The 21033-nt window shown below is 43.0% G+C and overlaps 1 protein-coding gene across 1 annotated transcript; it reads right to left on the reverse strand.

Moving 5' to 3' along the window:
• Nucleotides 1-8682: 8682 nt before the first annotated feature.
• On the reverse strand, nt 8683-19872 carry LOC121284712 (gamma-crystallin S-1-like). The gene is made up of 3 exons (XM_041200266.1): nt 19864-19872; nt 10682-10963; nt 8683-8958 (listed from the first exon to the last, which is right to left on the reverse strand). Exons 1-3 carry the CDS (start codon nt 19870-19872, stop codon nt 8683-8685), a joined length of 567 nt encoding a protein of 188 aa, XP_041056200.1.
• Between the last annotated feature and the right edge of the window lie 1161 nt (nt 19873-21033).

The raw sequence follows: 21033 nt of genomic DNA on the forward strand, positions 1-21033 counted from the left end.
GATGGCCAAAGTAGGTCACCAACCTTACCATTCCAGCTTGGCAGGCGGTGGCAGCAGTGGTCAGTACCAAGGCAACAGAGAAGAGGTCAGCCGCCCAGCACAGAAAGAGGATGAATGAACTCATCTGTGCCGCCAGGGTAAGTCAACCATCCCATCACTCTAAACTCACACACTCACCAGCCAAGCACACATTCACTGGCATCTCACACACTGCCAGCTCAAGGGTCATCACCACTCACTCCCTCACACACATCGTCACATATCCATCTGGACTCATCTCTCTGGAGTTCACGTCCACATCCTATCCATGGCTGCACTCACTACCCACACATGGCAGGCATCCTTATCATCTGCCCTGGCATGCATCCTGCTCACACCTCCATCTGTTTTTATGCAAGACAAGCTCACAGACAATCACAGGGAAAGGTCTCAGACTGGGGGTGGATTGGCTGAAATCCAGGTCCTCACTCCCTATGAGAATGGAGCCATCGAGCTGGCCAGAGAGGATATGGAACCTGCCTGCGCATTGGACACCCAAATGAGGATCCTGCACCAGCTCATCCCTCAGACAACCATACTGTGAGTGCATTGTCCTGTTTGAGAGTCACCTGCCATGCCCTAATTATCTCTCCATTCTTTCATGGGCACCCCTGGAAAATGCCCAAGAGCATCCACAAGTCAGGCCCTCAGCTTCAACCCCAAGGACACCTTGGATGAGGAAGCAAAGGAGAGCACCATAGAAGACCCATCACAGTGCTCACCCACACCCTTCAGCATCGCAGAGGCACACACCTCACTGGGACCTAGTTCTAGAGTAGCCTCGGGGCCACAATCTGGTGAACATAGCACGTGATCTGTCCACGGCAGGCAGGGGCAGGACACCCAAGATCACTGGCACTTTGAGGACTGCTGGAGGCCAAGATTCTGATGAGTCTGAGTCAGTTGACGAGCCTCCAGGCTTGGTCGTAAATCAGTTGACGGAGCTGCAGCAAAAATCATGGGAACATCAGGAAGGGATGTCAGCAGTATTCCTCAGATTGCAATGGACGATGGAAGAGTCCTTCCACATTCAGTCTGAGGTCATAGCGCTGTCATGCCAATGCACCAAGGCCAATACTGGTGGGATGGTGGCTGTCATGGAGACCTTGGTCCAGGACATCTGTCCTGCACTATTGCAGTGTCAGCACTCCAGTGCTGTAGCCCTTGGTGGCATCCATCAGTGGCTAGACAAGAAGGGACAGGAAACCTAGATCTCACTCCAGCTGCCCCATTGGAAGGAGGATCAGCAGGTGCATACCCCTGGGCCATCCACCCAGGTGACTCCAGAATCCTCCGGCCGATCCCAATTCCCTCTTCCTGTGACCCCATCACCTCCAGCTCCACAGGCCGAGGAGGGTGCATCTGCCCCACAGCAGGGTAACCTATTCAGGCCAGGGCCCTCCCAGCCTCTGTCATTCAGAGGCCACCTGCCAAGATCATTATAGACAACAGGCCATAGCAGTCAGCAGGCTGCCTCCACCTCCACTGTGGATGTCGGGGGGAGCACCAATAAGTAGCAGTAGGGTTAGGAGAGTTTAAAGTTTTAGGAGCACAACAGTGGTACAGGTGTTCACACCGTGTATATAATGTTCACAAACATAAATAGGATCACATCCATTTCACATCTCCTCTTTACAGAAGGTAAAGTCGCACAGGATCAGAGGTGAGCTGACGAAATGGATACAGAATTGGCTTGGTCATGGAAGACAGAGGTTAGCAGTGGAAGAGTGTTTTCTGAATGGAGAGCTGTGACTAGTGGTGTTCCGCAGGGATCAGTGCTGGGACCTTTGCTGTTTGTATATAATTTGGAGGAAAATATAACTGGGCTAATTAGTAAGTTTGCAGATGACACTAAGTTGGAGGAGTTGCAGATAGTGAAGAGGATTGTCAAAGGATACAACAGGATATAGATCGGTTGGAGACTTGGGCAGAGAAATAGCAGATGGAGTTTAATCTGGACAAATGTGAGGTAATGCATTTTGGAAAAACTAATATAGGTGGGAATTATACAGTAAATGGCAGAACCCTTAATTGCATCAATGGGCAGAGGGATTTGGGTGTACAGGTCCACAGGTCACTGAAAGTAGCAACACAGGTGGGTAAGGTAGTCAGGAAGGCATATGGCATGCTTGCCTTCATTGGCAGGGGTATTGAGTATAAAAGCTGGGAAGTCATGCTGCAGCTGTATAGAACCTTGGTTAGGCCACACTTGGAATATTGCGTGCAATTCTGGTCACCACATTATCAGAAGGATATGGGGGCGTTGGAGAGGGTGCAGAGGAGGTTTACCAGTCTGCTGCCTGGTCTGGAGGTTATTAACTATGAGGAGAGGTTGGAGAAACTCGGATTGATCTCACTGGAGCGATGGAGATTGAGGGGTGACTTGATAGAAATTTACAAAATTATGAGTGGCATGGACAGAGTAGATAGTCAGAAGCTTTCTCCCAGGGTGGAAAAGTCAATTACTAGGGGACATAGATTTAAGGTGAGAGGAGAAAACTTTAGAGGAGATGTGTGGGGCAAGTTTTTTACACAGAGGGTAGTGAGTGCCTGGAAGTCGCTGCCAGAGGAGGTGGTGGAAGCAGGTACGATAGCGGTGTTTAAGAGGCAGCTTGACAAATACATGAATACGTTGGGAATACAGGGATACGGACCCTGGAAGTGCAAAATGTTTTAGTTTGACAGACGATTTGATTGGCGCAGGCTTGGAGGGCCGAAGGACCTGTTCCTGTGCTGTACCTTTCTTTGCTCTTGTTCTTTGTAAGCCTTCTTTTTATGATGAGCTGTGTTCTGTCAATCAGGTTTGACACCATGGTGCCTTCCCCCACTTATCACAGATGTCACTATGATGGGCCCCTCGTCAATGTAGTGTACTTCCATATCACCACAGTGTGCGCCCCTTTTTCTGATCGTTCCCGACATCACTGATGCCTTGATCTTAATGTGAAGTGTGCGTGTGGAAGGAATCTTGTTCACATGCTTTGCAGGGTCATGTCATGTTTATTCTTGGCTGTGTAAGATTGCGGCAGAGGTGTCCTCCTATCTCATCTGCATTCTTGAAAGGTAAAAGTGGAGTGTAGATGGAGAAGTGAGTTTATGCATGGAGAAGGGTCATATATCCTGGAAATCCATCTGTCATCCAGCAGAGTTTTCATGCTATGAGCCCAAACCAGGAAGGCCATGGATGTGATTACATATTGTCTATGTGGGAGATTTTATGGGAACAATGTTTCTCCTTATTGTTGATGCTCATTCAAAATTGATGGACATATATGAGGTGAAGTCACCAACATCTTCTGCTACAATTGACAGGCCACGTCAAAGTTTTGCCATCAATGGACTGTCAGAAGTGGTTGTATCAGATAATGGCACAGCATTTATGAGTGCTGAGTTTCAACGGTAAAAACTTCATCGTAACCCCTTTCCTCAAATTCATTGGCTGAGAGAGTGGTTCAAGCATTCAAAACTCGCATGAAGAAATTAACTGGAGACTCCATAGCGACCAAGCTAGCACATTTTCCTTTCTATTATAGGACCAACCCTCATACAACAAGAGATGTCACACCTGCGGAATTGTTGATAAAATGCCATTTCAGAAATAGAGGAAAGTACAAGAGGACCCTGGGATAGGCAGTCAGCAGTACCGAAAGGAAGACCCTGAGACAGGCAGTCAATAGCACCTAAAGAGTGCGAGAGGGGGACCCTCATATAGGCAGTCATCAGCACCTAGATGAGAGTGCGAGAGGAGGTGCCTGGGACAGGCAGTCAGCAGCACCTAGACGATCTAGTCTATCTAGAGAATCAAGCAACTAGTCCATACTCAAGTAGGAGTAAAGGTAAAATAAAAGCAAGGGTCCATATTCTATTTAGTAAAGATATGTCTGGGGAGGTCAGTCCCATTATTTGCACACCCTGTGCAATGTAGGAAACCCTAGATGCTCCTGGCTGTCTGGATGACCATGTATACAGCAAGTACCTCCAACTGGAGGAACTCAGGCTCTGGGTTTTGGAACTTGAGCGGCAGCTGGGGGAACTATAGTGCATTCACGAGGCTGAGAGGTTCATGGATAGCACGTTTCAGGACATGATCACCCACAGCTTAAGGAAATGCAAGCAGAGGGGGAATGGGTGACCACCAAACAGAGAAAGGGGACTAGGCAGGTAGCGAGGGAACCCCTGAGTGCATCTTGCTCAGAAACATTCTGCTTTCTTACTTTACTACCACTATCAGCACCTCCTTTAGCCCTAACCACTACCATTAACACCCACTTTGTCCTTTTGTTCATGATATCTTTGTCCATCTCTCCTTTGCCCCCACCTATCGCTGGTCTTCTATCCAGTTTCCCCTGCTCCACCGCCCTTAAACAGTATTAATTGCATCACAATTTTACTTCTCTTTAGCTCTGAAGAAGAGTTATATGGACACGAAACATTAACTCTGTTTTTCTCTCCATAGATGCTGTTAGTCATAGAGTCATAAAGGTTTACAGCACAGAAAAAGGCCCTTTGGCTCATCAAGCCTGCACCAGTCAAACAAGTACCTAACTATTCTAATCCCATTTTCCAGCACTAGGCCCAATGCTGAGTTTTCCCAGCATTTTCTATTTTGTTTCAGATTTAAACTAAATTGGCAGAGAGATGGGATCCTGAAAAGTAATTCAGAAGGGAGAGAAGCTGGGATGGAATTAGAAGTTAAAATGCTAGTAAGTGAGCCTGGAAGGCAGAGGAAACAGAGGCTAGATAAGAAAGAAGTAAGTTTAGCAAGTTTAAATGTAATATATTTTAATGCAAGGAGCTTGAGGAATAACACAGATGAGCTGACGGCACAGATGGACGTATGATATCATTACTATGACTGAGACTTGACTAAAAGAAGGGAAGGATTGGCAGCTCAACATTCCTGGTTATAGGGTATTCAGATGAGATAGAGAGGGGGATAGAAGAGGGTGGGGGGGGGGCGGTTGCAATATTGATCAAAGAATCAGTTATAGCAGTGAGGATGGATGATATGCCGGAAGGATCATCAAATGAGGCTATATGGATAGAAGTAAAAAACATAAAAGGGGCAAACACGCTATTGATTGTGTACTATAGGCTCCCAAACAGTCAGGCAGAGATAGAGGATCAAATATATAATCAAATTTTGGAGAAGTGTAAGAATAATAAGGCAGTAATAATAGGGGATTTTAACTATCCAAATATTAACTGGGGTAGATTTAGTGTGCAAGTTAGGGAGGGAGCAAAATTCTTAAGTTGCATCCAGGAGAGCCTTTTTAGCCAATACGTAGAAAGCCCAACAAGGGAGGGGGCAGTTCTGGACCTAATATTCAGAAATGAACCTGGGCAGGTGGAAGACATATCAATAGAGGAGCATTTTGGAGATAGTGACCATAACTCAGTTAGATTTAGGATAGGTATGGAAAAGGGTAAGGTTGGGCCAGGAACAAAAGTTCTAAACTGAGAAAAGGCTAATTTTACTAAAATGAGATGCAATTTGGCCCAAGTGGACTGGGAGCAGCTACTTGCAGATAAAACTGAGTCAGGGCAGTGGCAGGAATTCAAGGAGGAACTACAGAGCAAATATGTTCCCATAAAGACAAAAGGGGGGACCAAGTCCGAAGAACCCTGGATGTCAAGGGACATAAGGATTAGAATTAAGAAGAAAAAAGAAGCTTATGGCAGATACCGAGGGCTCAATATGGCAGAGTCCCTAGAGGAGCATAAAAAGTGCACAGAAGAGCTTAAAAAGGAAATTAAGAAAGCTAAGAGAGTGCATGAGAAAACATTGGTGGATAGAATAAAGGAAAACCCAAAGAGGTTTTTTAAATATATAAAGAACAAGAGAATAACTAGGGGAAGAGTAGGGCCAATTAGGAACCAGAGAGGTAATCTGTGTGTGGACACAGAAGACAAGGGTACAGCCCTCAATGAATACTTTGTGTCGGATGACGCAGGTATAGACATCAGGGTGGAGGACTGTGAAATATTAGAGGAAATTAACATAAAGAGAGAGGAAGCGCTAGTGGGGTTAGCAGCCTTAAAGTTGGATAAATCCGCAGGCCCGAGTGAGATGTATCCCAGGCTGTTGAGGGAGGCAATAAATATCAGGGGCTCTGGCAGTAATTTTTAAATCCTTTCTGGCCACAGGTGAGGTGCTAGAAGACTGGAGGACTGCTAACGTTGTCCCATTATTAAAAAAGGGAGGAATGAATAGACCAGGAAATTATAGCCAGTCAGTCTAACCTCAGTGGTGGTGAAGTTACTAGAAAGAATTCTGAGGGACAGAATATATCTGCACTTGGAGAGACATGGATTAATCGGGGTAGTCGGCGTGGATTTGTTAAGGGAAGGTCATGTTTGACAACTTTTATTAAGTTTTTTGAGGAGGTTACCAGGAATGTTGATGAGGGTAATGCACTTGATATGGTCCACATGGACTTTAGCAATGCTTTTGATAAGGTCCCTCATGGCAGACTGGTCAAGAAAGTAAGAGCCCATGGGATTCAAGGCAAAGTGTCACATTGGATCCAAAATTTGCTGAGAGGCAGGAAACAGAGGGTGATGGTAGAGGGATATTTCTGTGACTGGAAGTCTGATTCCATTGGGGTTCCACACGGCTTGGTGATGGGCCCTTGCTGTTTGTGGTGTACATAAATGATTTGGACTTAAACGTAAAGGGGTATGATCAAGAAGTTCGCGGATGGTTCGAAAATTGGTAGGGTGGTAAATAGTGAGGAGGATAGCCATAAACTGCAGGAGGATATTAATGGACTGGTCAGGTGGGCAGATCAGTGGCAAATGGAATTCAACCAGGAAAAGTGTGAGGTAATGCACTTGGGGAGGGCTAACAAGGCAGGGGATTACACTATGAATGGTAGGACCCTGGAAAGTACTGAAGATCAGAAGGGCCCTGGTGTGCATAGCCACAGTTCCCTGAATGTAGCAGGGCAGGTAGACAAGACGGTTAAGAAGGCATATGGGATATTTGACTTTATTAGCCAAGGTTTAGAATACAAGAGCAGGGAGGTTATGCTGGAATTGTTTAAAATGCTATTTAGGCCACAACTGGAGTACTGCATGTAGTTCTGGTCATCACATTATAGGAAGGATGTGGCTGCATTGGAGAGGGTGCAGAGGAGATTTACCAGGATGCTGCCTGGGCTGGAGGGTTTGAGCAAGGAGGAAAGATTGGATAGGCTGGAGTTGTTTTCCTTGGAGTAACGAAGGTTGACAGGGGGCCTGATAGTGGGGTATAAGATTATGAGGGACATAGATAGGGTGGATAGGAAGGCACTTTTTCCATTAGCAGAGAGGTCAATAACTAGGGGGCATAGATTTAAGGTAAGAGGTTGAAGGCTAAGAGGGGAATTGAGGAGAAATTGTTTTCACCCAGAGGGTGGTGGGAGTCTGGAACTCACTGCCTGAAAAGGTGATTGAGTCAGAAACTCTCATAACATTTAAGTAGTATTCAGATATTCACTTGTGTTGCCACAGCCTCCAGGGCTATGGGCCAAGCACTGGAAAATAGGATTAGTGTAGTCAGATCTTTGTTGACCACATGGACATGATGGGTCAAATGGTCTCCTTCTGAGCTGTAAATGTCTATGAGATTGAGCTTAATAATGCCAAATTTAGGACCGAAGGTGAAAAGGAGTCAGGGAAATCAGAAAACTGAACGTGACTGGCATAGTTGTGACAGAGTTTACCATAGGAGAGCTGGTATATGTGAAACATTTTGGAGAAGGACCCAAGTGGTTATCAGGTGAAATAAGTGCAGTTACCGGACCTCTTTCTTACCATGTGACAGCAGAAGACCGAGTCATATGGAGACATACAGATCATATAAGAAGGAGAGAAACAAAGTATCAGGAAATGATTCTTCCAGTGTTCACAACTGCATCAGCATCTCCTGTTGAAAGAACTCAGCTGAGAACAGATGTGTCTGAAGGATCGGCTGTACCTGCAAGAGTTGAGAAAACAGATTTGCAGGTTCCCCCCGAAGAACCTGGTGTTCAGACAACATTAGGAAAGGAGGTTCCTGACAACGCATCTGAAGCAGTAGAGCTGAGATGTTCTACATGCATAAGGAAACCCCCAGAAAGACTAAATTTGTAAATTACTTATCTGTGTAAATAATTTTATATTTTGAGTAAAGGGGGAGGGATGTGGTAATCTGATTTGTAATATACCTTTAAGAAGAATGGCATAATGGAAGATCGCATGATCTTAGCATCCAACAGCAGAGTAGCGTGGGCTATCTTAGTAGTCAGTAGTGAGTAGTCTAGAATTAGAGTCCGTACTGTACTGACAGGGTTTGAGTTGTAAGCACACAAGCACACAAGTGTAGCTGCTGAATTCCTTTGTAAATGAATAGAATGTGTTCTACATATGAATTGTCTACTGATCTACTCTGTCTATGGTACCAACTCAGCCATCCCAAAACAAGCGTGCGACCCGGATCCATTAAGCCAACTAAACCAGTGACCAGGATCCAACACCATCCTATTCAATATTTAAACATTATAGACAATTTTCCTGACAATCCAAACACAAATCAATTGAGAGAAACAGCAGTAAAGTTATGTATATTTATTCTTCTGACTCATGCATCAGAAAAACAAAACCATATTTGTCAAAAAAAATCTAAAAATCCCTCATACGCCTGAACGATCCGATAGTTGAGTTGTAGCCGCCCCAGTCACCGTATCTCCTGTATTCACCAGGTCTCAGGAAGTACTGTCGGCCTCTGTAGTTGGGATGTTCATAGAAGATCCAGTAACCGTCCATCACATGGCAGGAATGAATGTCACGGTAACGGAAACGATTATAGACAGATGGAGAGTCATCCATCAATTCCATCATCTGTCCTCCAAAGTCAGGTCTCTCATAAATCCTCATTCTGTAGTTTCCTCCTCGGTACTGTAATAGAAATAAAACCACATCTGTGATGGTATCAATTTTTTACTTGAAATTTGTTAAACAAAAGGAGCTGGTTGGTTTGAAGGGAACATCTGATGGATCATCTCATTAATAGTGCTGTGACAACTTAATAACATGAACGGACCTGTGGATTATATTCCCACCTGATTAACAACTTTTGTGTAATTTTATTCCATTAAAAAGGAAATTTTAATCACAACAAAAGTAAAGCCAATGTTATTGACTCATATAGGCAGGAGTTGTTTTAATATCAGTAAAAGTCTGTTTTCTTCAGATTAATATTATCTTGTCCCTCTATGTGGGTGTTGCGGGAATGAGAGTTCACATTAGCTGACAAACTCGATGTCCTGGCTGTTTGTGGAATCAGTACACCATGAGTTATAACAGCTTTCCATTGAGCACTAATGCATTGTGTAAGCAGACCCAAGATATGGATATCTCCACAGATAATGGGGTGATGGAATTGAAGCAATTCACTCAGTCATGTCTGTGATGGTCTGGAATATTGACCTTTTGTCAGTGACTGGATTTTTGTTGGGCTCATGTTGTCACCCCGGTGTCACTTTTATGTACTTTTGATGCAATATGAAGTGGGACTGAGAGTCCAAATCCTGCACTCACTGAAGTTGAGACATCGGATATTTCAGTGCAAAATTAGCCTCACGTTGTAACAAAACAAGTTACACAAAGAAAGTCACCCACAAGATAACAATTTAATGAGTCCTATACTGCAGATTCTCAGCCTAAACCTGCTTGCCAACCACCAATCCAATAAGCTACTTTTCAGGCCGAAATATCATTTAATATGAACAACTCTAGTTGTGGATGTACAAAATATTTGAATTTATCCATTTCAAGAGGCAATGTAGAGTTGGAATTATCAAAAATAGAAAATTTTCTATTGATGTATTTAAGGAGAAGCCAGGTAAGTGCATGGGAGTAAAAGAAATAGAAAGATATGCTTACAGTGTAAGATGAAGAAAGATGGGAGAATATTTGTGTGGAGCACATAACAGCATAGACATGATTGAATAGACATGCTGGGCCAGAAGGCCCATTTGTATGTAAATACAATCCAGATAAATCATCAGATGCTCATGGTAATCAATGAAAAGTATTTAGAAAGTAGAAACTCATCAGGTCCAATTTTTGTTCCCTGTCTTGAAGGCAGCTGCATGGCAACCTGCATCAAAATTCAGCATCGTTGCTCATTAACATTTGATGCACAAACACCCTCCAGAGGCAGTTTGCATATTTGAGGGGCACAGGAGTGGGTTAAAGTGGGCATGGGAGTTGGAGGGTATGAATTGAGTGGAGAGGCTGTGATCACAAGGACTGTGGAGTCAGGCAAGCAACCCTCCCCTCCTTCAGCCAACAGGATTAAGGCTTTTCAAACAAACAATTTCATGAGAGAACCTAAAGCCATGAGTTAGGCCCCTCATTTGTGTTTTAAGTAACCTAACCCTTGTTTTAGATAACCACCAGCAATGCCTGAAAAACTACTTGATCCAATTTCGAGGAGCAATGAGTTCCAATTTCTACCAATGCATATTTATACCCTTAAGAACTCAGCTGTATATCTTTACTGTTATTACAAATGTCAAGCATGAAAAACAGGATAACATCTCCAAACTGAGGTGCTTTGCTGAATGAACATTTCCCAGACCTCGATCTGAGTAGAATATGTAAACAGACAGCTTACGTGTGGGTAGGAGCGACATGACCTGATGCTGTCATTGAATCCCATCCAGCGCTGGTAGTCAGGATATTCTCCCCTGCTCAGAACATACTGGTATCCCGTGTAATTGCGTCTCTCATACACCACCCACCAGTCATCCTCAACACGGATGGAGTTACAGCGGCTGAAGTAAGGGGACAGGTCAGCACTGTCGCTACTGCACTCATAGTGCCGACCCTGGAAGTTCCTGTCCTCGTAAAAGCTGATCTGTGGAAAGAGACAAAATAAATTGTTCAGCTTGAAAATCTAGAGATAATAATCAAGAACTCTAGCATTCTGTACAAAATCAGACTGGTCCTTGCCTTTCCCATTTTGAGCTCACAGTTAGATGAGTAACTGATCTAACATAGCAACGAGTTCTACACCGTGGTATATATATGCTGTACAAAATGACCACTCCACTCTGTACTCTTGTTATTCAAATGATTTGGTGCTGAACGTCAGCAAAAAGAGAACAAAAGACATCACTTGACATGTTGCTGGACATGTCACTGATTCTTTTCATTTTGCTTTCACTTCATTTTATTTGACGTGTGAAAACATGTGCTTTTGTGCTTTCTACGTTCAAACACTTTTGAAACAGCAATGGTTACAAAATCCATCTTCATGAACTTATTTTCAAAGTATAGCCAGCTAGCTCGGTTTCTAAATTAACCCAAAGAGGAGAAACAAAACTTACACTTGGTTGCTGTGCTCATTGACGTAAGTACTTCCAGTGACAGTGCAACTGTAAATGGGTTTATTGCTCTATTTGAGTCCAATTAAATTAAGGTGCAAGCTGAAAGAAAAATATTACAGATGCTGGAAATCTGAATTAAAAACAAAAAATGCTGGAAAAACTCAGGTCTTGCAGCATCTGTGGAGAGAGAAACAGAGTTAACGTTTTGAATCCTTATCGGACTCGAAATGTTAACTCTGGGCTGAATTCTCTGGTTGGTGGTGGGGCCCGCTTACCTATGCGTAAAATGACGCACAGTGACGTTGGGCAGGCGTCCCGATGTCACCGCATGTTATTAGGATTTCCAGTTCAGCGGGTTCACAGCTGAGTCAGTTGCGTGCCTGCCGAACTGTCAAAGGCCTTTTAAAGCCTGTTAAAAACTAATTAAAGCAATTAAGTGGGCTGCCCATCTAACCTTAAGGTTGGCGGGCAGGCAAAGAGCCCAGGCGGCCTTCGCAGACAGGATGAGGTTTCATGAAGGGTTTTAAAATTCAATAAAAATTTTTAAAATAATTCTTTGACATGTCCCAGTTCATGTGACAGTTCATATGATGGGGCGTGCTTTAAAAGTTTTTTAATGCTTTATTTCAGGTTTTAAATGTCAAATTGATCTCCCTGAGGCACTTCTGTGCCTAAGGGAGATTTTTGCGCTCTTTAGCGCACATGTGCAGGCCTGGACTTAGGGAACACCCCCCCCCCCCCCCCAGCACGAACAGGGCACTCACAGCGCTTCTGGGCAAACGTCACGCTGCGCCCGCCCAGGTAAAATGGCAGCGCGGCCCTGATTGAGGGCACCGAATGGGTTCATGCCCACCCCCAGACAGCCCCCCTAACGGAGGGGGAACATTTTTCCCTCTATTTCTCTGTTCCACAAATGCTGCCAAACTTCCAGAGTTTTTCCAGCATTTTTTGTTTCTGTTAAACTAAGGTGTGCGTCAAAATGATAATGCAATTGAATTAAGATGGAAAAGTTTTGTAGGTAATGTGTGGGGACACCAACTACTTTTTTGTACTTTAAGACTTTATCTCTGATTTTTTTTTGCTTTCATTGACAATGTACCACATAGTAGACTTGTCAGCAATTTTGGTTGCCATAGAATGAAAGGGACATTAGCAGCATGGACACAATGAAGGCTGATTGTTAGGAAGCAGAGCATAGTGGTGAATGGCTGTTTGTTATCCTGGAGGATGATAAAATGGTGGGATTCCCCAGGAGGTGGTATTAGGACCAGTGCTTTTCCTGAGCTATATTTGTCATCAGCTGTCCCTTGATTTGAGGATGACATCTACTCAGCCTTACAAGTTTCTACCATGGGTCTTCATGTGACCTGCAGATCTTTTTTTCAACTCTCAAATGGACAGGAGGCAGTGGGTTCTGGAGCGCAGGATTTGCTTACTTATCTTTCTTTCCTGGCTGCTGGTCTGCCTCATCGTTAAGGCTTTTGGACTAAAAGCATGATGCAGCTTGATGGACAAGTAGTCGCTGTTTTGAATGATTGGTAGCAAGCTCTTTCCAGTCATTAATGTCAATACTTCTGTGCATCAATGAAGGCTTCAGAATGTCTTTGAAGTGTTTTCTTTGTTCCCTGCTCCTCGGAAAGTTGGCCATTTGAGAGTTGAAAAATATAAGACCTGACATGGGAGATGGTTTTAGACCAGATGGTATCCAGTCAATCGTAGTTGATTATGCGGGAGCATTGCCTGAATGCTTGTGGAGTTGACTTTAAGAATTGCAGTAGCATTTGTGTGATGGTCCTCCCAATGAATCCTGAGGATGCAGCAGAGGCATTGCTAGTGGAATTTCTCTAGCGCTATTATGTGTCACTGATATCAGACATTTGAGGGGATTTTTCAGAATACTTTGAATAATTATATTTCTATTTTAAAGATAAATTCTAAGAGGAGAACTCACCATTCATGGTTAACTAAAGAAGTTAAGAAAAGCATCAAACTTAAGGAAAAAGTGTATAACTGTGCGAAGATGAATAGCAAGTCAGATGATTGGTCAGAATGTAAAGAACAGCAGAGAATGACTAAAATGTTAATCAGGAGAAATAAATTAGGGTATGAGGGAAAGCTAGCCAGAAATGTAAAAATGGACAGCAAGAGTTTCTACAGGTATTCAAACAGCAAAAGAGTAGATAAAGTGAGTGTTGGCCCTCTAGAGAGTGAGAATGGGGAGTTAATAGTAGATCATAAGGAAATGATGGATGAAATTAACAAATATTTTGCTTCTGTCTTCACTTTGGAGGATACAAAAACATTCCAGTAATAACTATAAATCAAGAGGTCGAAGGGAGAGGGGAACTTGGTGGAATTACAATCATTAGGGAAAAGGCACTAAGTAAACTGATGGAGCTGTGGGCTGACAAGTCTCCAGGTCCAGATGGACTTCATCCTAGGGTCTTAAAAGAGGTGGCTGATGAGGTAGTAGATGTGTTGGTATTAATTTTCCAAAATTCACTAGATTCTGAAAAGTTTCCATCAGACTGGAAAGTAGCAAATATAACCCCTGTATTCAAGAAGAGCGGGAGGCAGACAACAGGAAACTATCGGCCAGTTAGCTTGATTTCTGTCATGGGGAATGTGTTAGAATCGATCATTAAGGAGGTTATAGCCGGGCACTTAGAAAAATTCAATGCAAACAGGCAGAATCAACATGGTTTTGTGAAAGGGAAATCATGTTTAACCAAGTTATTGGAGTTCTTTGAAAGAGTCACATGTGCTGTGGATAAAGGAGAACTGGTGGATGTACTATACTTAGATTTCCAGAAAGCATTTTATAAGGTGCCACATCAAAAGTTATTATGGAAAATAAAAGCTCGTGGTGTAGGAGGTAACATATTGGCATGTTTAGAAGATTGGCTGGCTGACAGGAAACAGAGGGCAGCCATAACTGAGTCTTTTTCTGGTTGGCAGAATGTAACTAGTGGTGTCCCATAGCATTGAGTGCTGGGCCACAACTTGTTACAATTTATGTGAATGTCTTGGATGAAGGGATCAAAGGTATGGTTGCTAGATTTGCTAATGATACAAAGATAGGTAGAAAAGTAAGTTGTGAAGAGGACATAAGGAGACTACGAAGGGAAATAGATAGGTTAAGGGAGTGGGAAAAGGCCTGGCAAAATGAAGTATAATGTGGACAAGTGTGAAATCATTCATTTTGGCAGGAAGAATAAAAAAGAAGCTTATTATCTAAATGATGAAAAAGCTAAATGGTGAGAGAATGCTCTCCCACTGCCACTCCTGCCATCTGCCTAGCTTTATTTCCTAAAATTAAGTCCACACCTTCTCTTAGAAAAATCAAAATGCTGCAGATGCTGGAAACCTGAAATAAAAACAGAAAAAGCTGAAAAAACTTAACAGATCTAGCAGCATCTGTGGAGAGAGAAACAGAGTTAATGGTTTTGAGTCTGTATGACCCTTCTTCAGAGCTCCCTTTGTTTGAAAAGCCAACTCTGTCTCTTTTTAAGCCATGTTTCTGTAATAGCTGTAATAGTATTATTGCCACATTTCTACCTGTCCCCTCAGCTAGTCTGCTTTATTTGCTATAGCCCTTGCATTGAAGTATATACCCTTGAGCACTGACAAACTCCTGTTACTTTCTAACTTTTGTTCCTCTGCCTTCCTGACTCATTCACTAATCTTCTCCCTTCCATTTACATTTCCAATTTTGTCTCTTCTGAATTCACCATCAGGTTCTCATCCCCCTGCCAAACTAGTTTAAACCCTGCTCAACAGTATTAGCAAACCTCCCTGCAAGGATATTTGTCCTGGCCCTGTTGAGGTGAAAACCATTGGCTTTTTTGCTCCCATCTCCCGCAGGACCAGTCCCAATACCACAGAAATCTAAAGCCCTCCCCCCTGCATTATGTCTCCAGACACACATTCATCTGCTCTATGCTCACGGTCATGTGGCACTGGGAGGAATCTGGAGATTACTACTTTTGAGGTCTTGTTTCTCTACCTAGCTCCATAAATTTTGACTGAGGACCACAGCCCTTTTTCTATGTATGTCATTTGTGCCAATGTGACCCACGACTACTAGCTGCTCATCCTCCCCCACTCAGGATGCTTTCCAGCCAACATCCTTAACCCTGGCACCAGGGAGACAACAAACTATCTTGGATTCACACCTGTGGCCATAGAAATGCCTCTCTGCTCTCCTAACTATTGAATCAGCTATCACTACGGCTCTTCCAGTGCTCCTTGCAACCCCATGTGCAGCTGAGCCACCCGTGATGCCATCACTCTCATCAGTATTTGGAACTGAATACTCGTTGGAGAGTGGGATGCACTCAGGGTACTCCTGCACTACCTGTCTGTTCCTTTTCAATGGTCATCTGGTTACCCATGCCCTCTCTCCCTGCAGACTGCTAAGCTGCAGGGTGACCACATCTATAAATGTGCTAACCACATAATGCTCAACCTCACAGATGCACTGCAGCGACACAAGCTGCTATTCAAGCTCTGAAAACTGGAGCTCAAGCTGCTGCAGCTGACAACACTTCCTGCACAAAAAGTTATCCAGGACATGGGAAACATCCTGGAGCTCCCATATCGCACAGGATGTGCCATTTCTCAATGTATTAACTGATAACCTTGTTACTCCAGATAAACCTCACTACTGGTAATAAACTTTACCAATACTAATAAAGCTTTACCACACTAGTAAACCTTACTACTATTAATAAACCTTACTAATACTGATAAACCCTACCAACACTTACTACACCTTACTGGTGGTAATAAACCTTACTTAAGAATAAAAGATAAGACTCACCAGCTACTCATTTGTTACTAGTAGTTAATATTTTGAATGTTATTTTATACTCCTACTTGTTTCGACTCAGTCCCTAATCAGCAATACTCACCAACCAATCGCCTCACAACTTCCCTGTGATGTCACTATTCACTTTTTTTCAAAATCCTGGTGTACCTACACGTCTGTGCTTCTCTTCCAAAGGTAAGTGCTCTAGGCCTCGCTCTTCGGCCTTTATTTATTCGCCCCAGCTGTGTTTCACCTGCAGGTCTGCCTCTCTCTCAAAGGTAAGTGCTCTAGGCCTTGCTCCTCGACCTTTATTTATCCGCCCCAGCTGTGTTCCACCTGCAGCTCTGCCTCTCTCCCTAAGGTAAGTGCTTTAGCCTTCGCTCCTTGGCCTTTATTTATCTGCTCCAGCTGTGTTCCACCTATGGGTCCAGCTCTCCCCCACAGGTAAGTGCTCTAGGCTTCACTCCTTGGTCTTTATTTATCTGCTCACTGCCTCTCTCCTAAGGGTAAGTGAAGGTCCTTTTTTTGCCTGCTCTACTAGGCAGTAGTTACTGCCTTCGGGTCCTTTTTCACCCACTCTGATAACCAATCCTCCATGTGTGCCAATGTGTTATTTCCTACATGCTGAGCTCTTATTTTGTGTAGTAACCTTTGATGTGGAAGCTTATCGAATGTCTTCTGGAAATTCAAGTACACCACATCTACAAGTGCTCCTTTACCCAATTTGCTTGTTACTTCCTCAAAGAACTCTAATAAATTAGCCAAACATGATTTCCCTTTCACAGAACCATGTTGACTTTGCTTGATTGTATTATGATTGTCTAAACATCCTGTTATTACCTCCTTGATAATGGATTCCAGCATTTTCCTTGTGGCGGATATTAGGCTAACTGGCCTATAGTTTCCCGCTTTCTTTCTTCCTCCTTTTTTGATTAGAGGTGTTACATTAGCAATTTTGCAATCCACTGGGACTTTACGGAATCTAGGGAAGCTTGGAAGTTCACAACCGATGCATCTACTATCTCTGCTGCCACTTTTTTTAAGACACAAGGATGAAAACAGGCAGGTCCAGGGGACCTGTCAACCTTTAGTTCTAATATTTTTGCCAGTACCTTTTCCCTAGGTGATTGTTATTGTTTTAAGTTCCTTTCTCCCCTTTACCTCTTGATTTTCAAATATTCTTGGGTTTTTTAAATGTCTTCTGCAGTGAGGACAGACACAAAATACCTGTTCAATTCCTCCGCATTTCTTCATTTTCCACTATTAATTCTCCAGTCTCACCCTTAAGGATCCAGTGATCACTTTTCCTTTTTAAATACTTGTAGAAACACTTAGGGCTGAATTTTACGTCTTTGGGTGGGCACCCGCCCAACTCGATCGGGTGTAAAATTGCGCGAGAAGACGTCAGGCAAGCGTCCCGACATTATCGTACACTCGCGCGATATTTCGCTTGGCAGGCACGCCCAAAAATCAGAAGCGCACCTGCCGACAATTAAGAGAGCAATAAAGCCCTTTAATGCCGCAATTATCTGCAATTTTTCGTTGCCCATCCAACCTTACAGCTGGCAGATGGGTGAATTGCCAAGGCGGCCTTTGCATTTTTCATCAAACCTCATCCAAGGGTGAGATGAGATTTTCGTTATGCAATTAAATAAAAATAAATATTTGTGGACAGCATTTTTATCAGTTATATTTTCAGGTGATCGATTGTGTTACATGGAGAGATTTTTGCAGCTTTTTAAACCTTTCTTCTAGCATTTTCAGGTCTGCAGTTCCCTGAGGCAGCTGTCTGCTTTCAGGGAGCTTTCTCGCAGCGCTCACCTGCACCCGCGTAAACGTTATCACCTGCCCCCATCCCACCCCCACCCTGGCAGTGCTGAGGTTTTCAGCGTGTGTTTCATGCTGGCTGACCATTAATTGAAATCGCTGCTGTGTGCCGATCGCGGTCAGGGGCCTGTTTCCCGACTGCTTCCGGGCCCACCAATCTTCATTAATCTTCACAATGTAGTAGCCTTTTTCTTTCAACATCTGTCATTGGGAAAATATTGGAATCTATTATAAAGGATGTAATAGCAGAGCATTTAGAAATACATAATGTAATCAAGCAGAGTCAGCATGACTTGATGAAGAGAAATCATGCCTAACAAATTTATTAGAATTCTTTGAGGAGATAACAAGCAGGATAGATAAAGGGAAATCAATAGATGTAATATATTTGGATTTCCAAAAGGTGTTTGATAAGGTACCGCACATGAGGCTACTTAATAAGATAAGAGACCATAGCTAACTAATAGAAGACAGAGTTGAGATAAGGACGGAATGAAATATAGCAGATGAAATATAATATGGGAAAACGTGAGGTTATGCACTTTGGCAGGAAGAACAGAAGAGCTGAATATTATTTAAATGGAGAAAGACTGCAGAAAGCTGCAGCACAGAGGGATTTGGGGGTCTTTGTATATGAATCACAAAAAGCTAGCATACAAGTTCAACAGGTAATAAGGAATGCAAATATAATGTTGGCCTTTATTTCAAAGGGAATAGAGTATAAATATAGGAATGTCTTGCTAAAACTATACAAGGCACTAGTTAGGCCACACCTAGAATACTGTGAATGGTTTTGGTCTTCCAATCTAAGGAAATATATATTGGCATTGGAGGCAGTCCAGAGCAGGTTCACTAGATTGATCCCAGATATGGAGGAGAGGTTGACTAGGTTGGGCCTGTACTCATTGGAGTTTATAAGAGTGAGAGGTGACCTTTTTGTAATATATAAGATTTTTAGGGGTTTGAGAGGGGAGATGCTGAGAAGTTGTTTTCTCAGAGCAAGGGGTCACCCATTTAAGACAGAGATGAGGAGGAATTTCTTCTCTCAGAGGATAGTGAATCTGTGGAATTCTTTACCGCAGAGGGCTGTAGAGGCTGGGTCATTAAGCATATTCAAGGCTGAGACAGACAGATTTTAAATCAGTAAGGGAATCAAAGGTTATGGGGAAAAGGCAGGAAAGTGGAATTGAGGATTATCAGATCAGCCATAATCCCATTGAATGGCAGAGCAGATGTCTTATGGTCTATTTCATACTATCCTTAGCTTCCTTAGTTAGCTATGGATGATGCATCCTTTTCATGGTGTCTTCCTTTCTCCATGGAATATATTTTCACTGAGAGTTATGAAATATCTCCTTAAATGTTTCCCTAATATCCTAACTTTTAAGCTTTTTCCAAGTTCACTTTATCCAAGTCTATCCTCATTGTAATTGCCTTTTTTTAGGTTTAAAACCCTGGTCTTAGACCCACACTTCTCACCCCAAAACTGAATATGAAATTCTATCATGTTATGATCACTGTTGCCTAATATTCCTTTACTATGAGGTAATTAATTAATCCTGTATCATTGCACATTACCAGGTCTAAAATAGTCTTCTCCTTAGTTGGCACTAGAAAGCTCTAAGAAATTGCCCTAAATACACTCTATGAACTAATTTCCCAGGCTATCTTTGCCAATCTGTTTCATTCAGTCTATATGAAGGTTAAAATCACCCATGATTAATGCAGTATCTTTCTTACAAGCCCCCATTATTTCTTCCTGTATACTCTGTCCTACAGTGTAGCTACTGTTAGAGGGCCTATTAACCACTCCTACAAGTGGCTTCTTACCTTTACCATTTCTTATCTCTACTCAAACTGTTTCTACATCTTGGTTTTCTGAACTAAGGTCAATCTCGCTACTGTACTAAAGTCATCTTTAATTATCAGAGTTACCCCTCAGCTTTTCTGATCTTCCTGTCCTTCCAAAATATTAAATACCTTTGAATGCTTATGTGCCAGCCTTGGTCACATAGCAACCATGTCTCTGAAACGGCTATCAGGTCATAGATATTTATTTTTATTTGTTATCAATTCATCCTGTTTTTGTCCGACACTGCTTGATCCCAATGGTTTGGCCACAGCTGGCTTTGCTTGACCCCACTATTCTGCACTTGGAATTCATCTCTTTAGTCAGGCTGCTTTAGGGCTGAGACACTGATCTTCTTTCTCTTGGACTTCTGGGTCTTGTAATGTTTTGATCCTAGGTGGATATTCAAAACCAATCGAACAATGTTGATGATCTGTCCAGCAGGTATCAGTCCCCCACTTGGATTGAACGATTCAGACATCACTTTGATTTTTGACTCGAACAATGGCATAATCCAGGGGGTGCTAGAGCTTTGATCTAGGATGCAGCTTGATGGTTTTGAATTTGTCCTTCAGGCAGAAGAGAGTATTTGTTATAATGAGGCCATGCTGAGCACACTTTGTCAGCAGGAGGACATTATTTGTATTGGTTTTTTTGATTGGTTGCTCTCCAATCATCAGAGTCACAGTCAAGACTGGCATTAAAGTCCCCCAGAAGGATGATCCTCTTCTTTTGGATGGCAGTGAGGACTTCATCAATGTCAGAATAGAATTTTTCTTGAACACTTTTATCAGAGTCAAGCTCCTGATTATAGTGGCAAGTTGATGACGGCTGAGCTGTGGGTGAAGTGTATTAAGACTTTCACTTATACAATAGGGGAGTTCTGGCAGTGCATTCAAGAATCTATTCCAGATGGCAAAATCAACTCCTTGGACACAAGGTGGCTGTCAGCATTTCCTTTCCAGCAGGAGGTATATCCCTCTGCTTCTTCCTTCAGCCACCCGTCCCCAGGAAGGCGGGTTTCACTGAGGGTGACAATGTCAATTTGGAGTCTTGGCAGTTCACATACTACAATTGCAATTCTTGCCTCAGTACAATCACTCTTGAGATTATTCATGAATGTTCTAACATTCCAAGTTGCAAAATTTAAA

The sequence above is a fragment of the Carcharodon carcharias genome, chromosome 12, assembly GCF_017639515.1.
Source record: "Carcharodon carcharias isolate sCarCar2 chromosome 12, sCarCar2.pri, whole genome shotgun sequence".
Lineage (NCBI taxonomy): Eukaryota > Metazoa > Chordata > Chondrichthyes > Lamniformes > Lamnidae > Carcharodon > Carcharodon carcharias.

Coding starts and splice junctions, on each gene's coding strand:
- LOC121284712 (XM_041200266.1), bottom strand. Junction 8,959..10,681: donor CATGTCGCTCCTACCCACAC/GTAAGCTGTCTG, acceptor TTTCTATTACAG/TACCGAGGAGGAAACTACAG.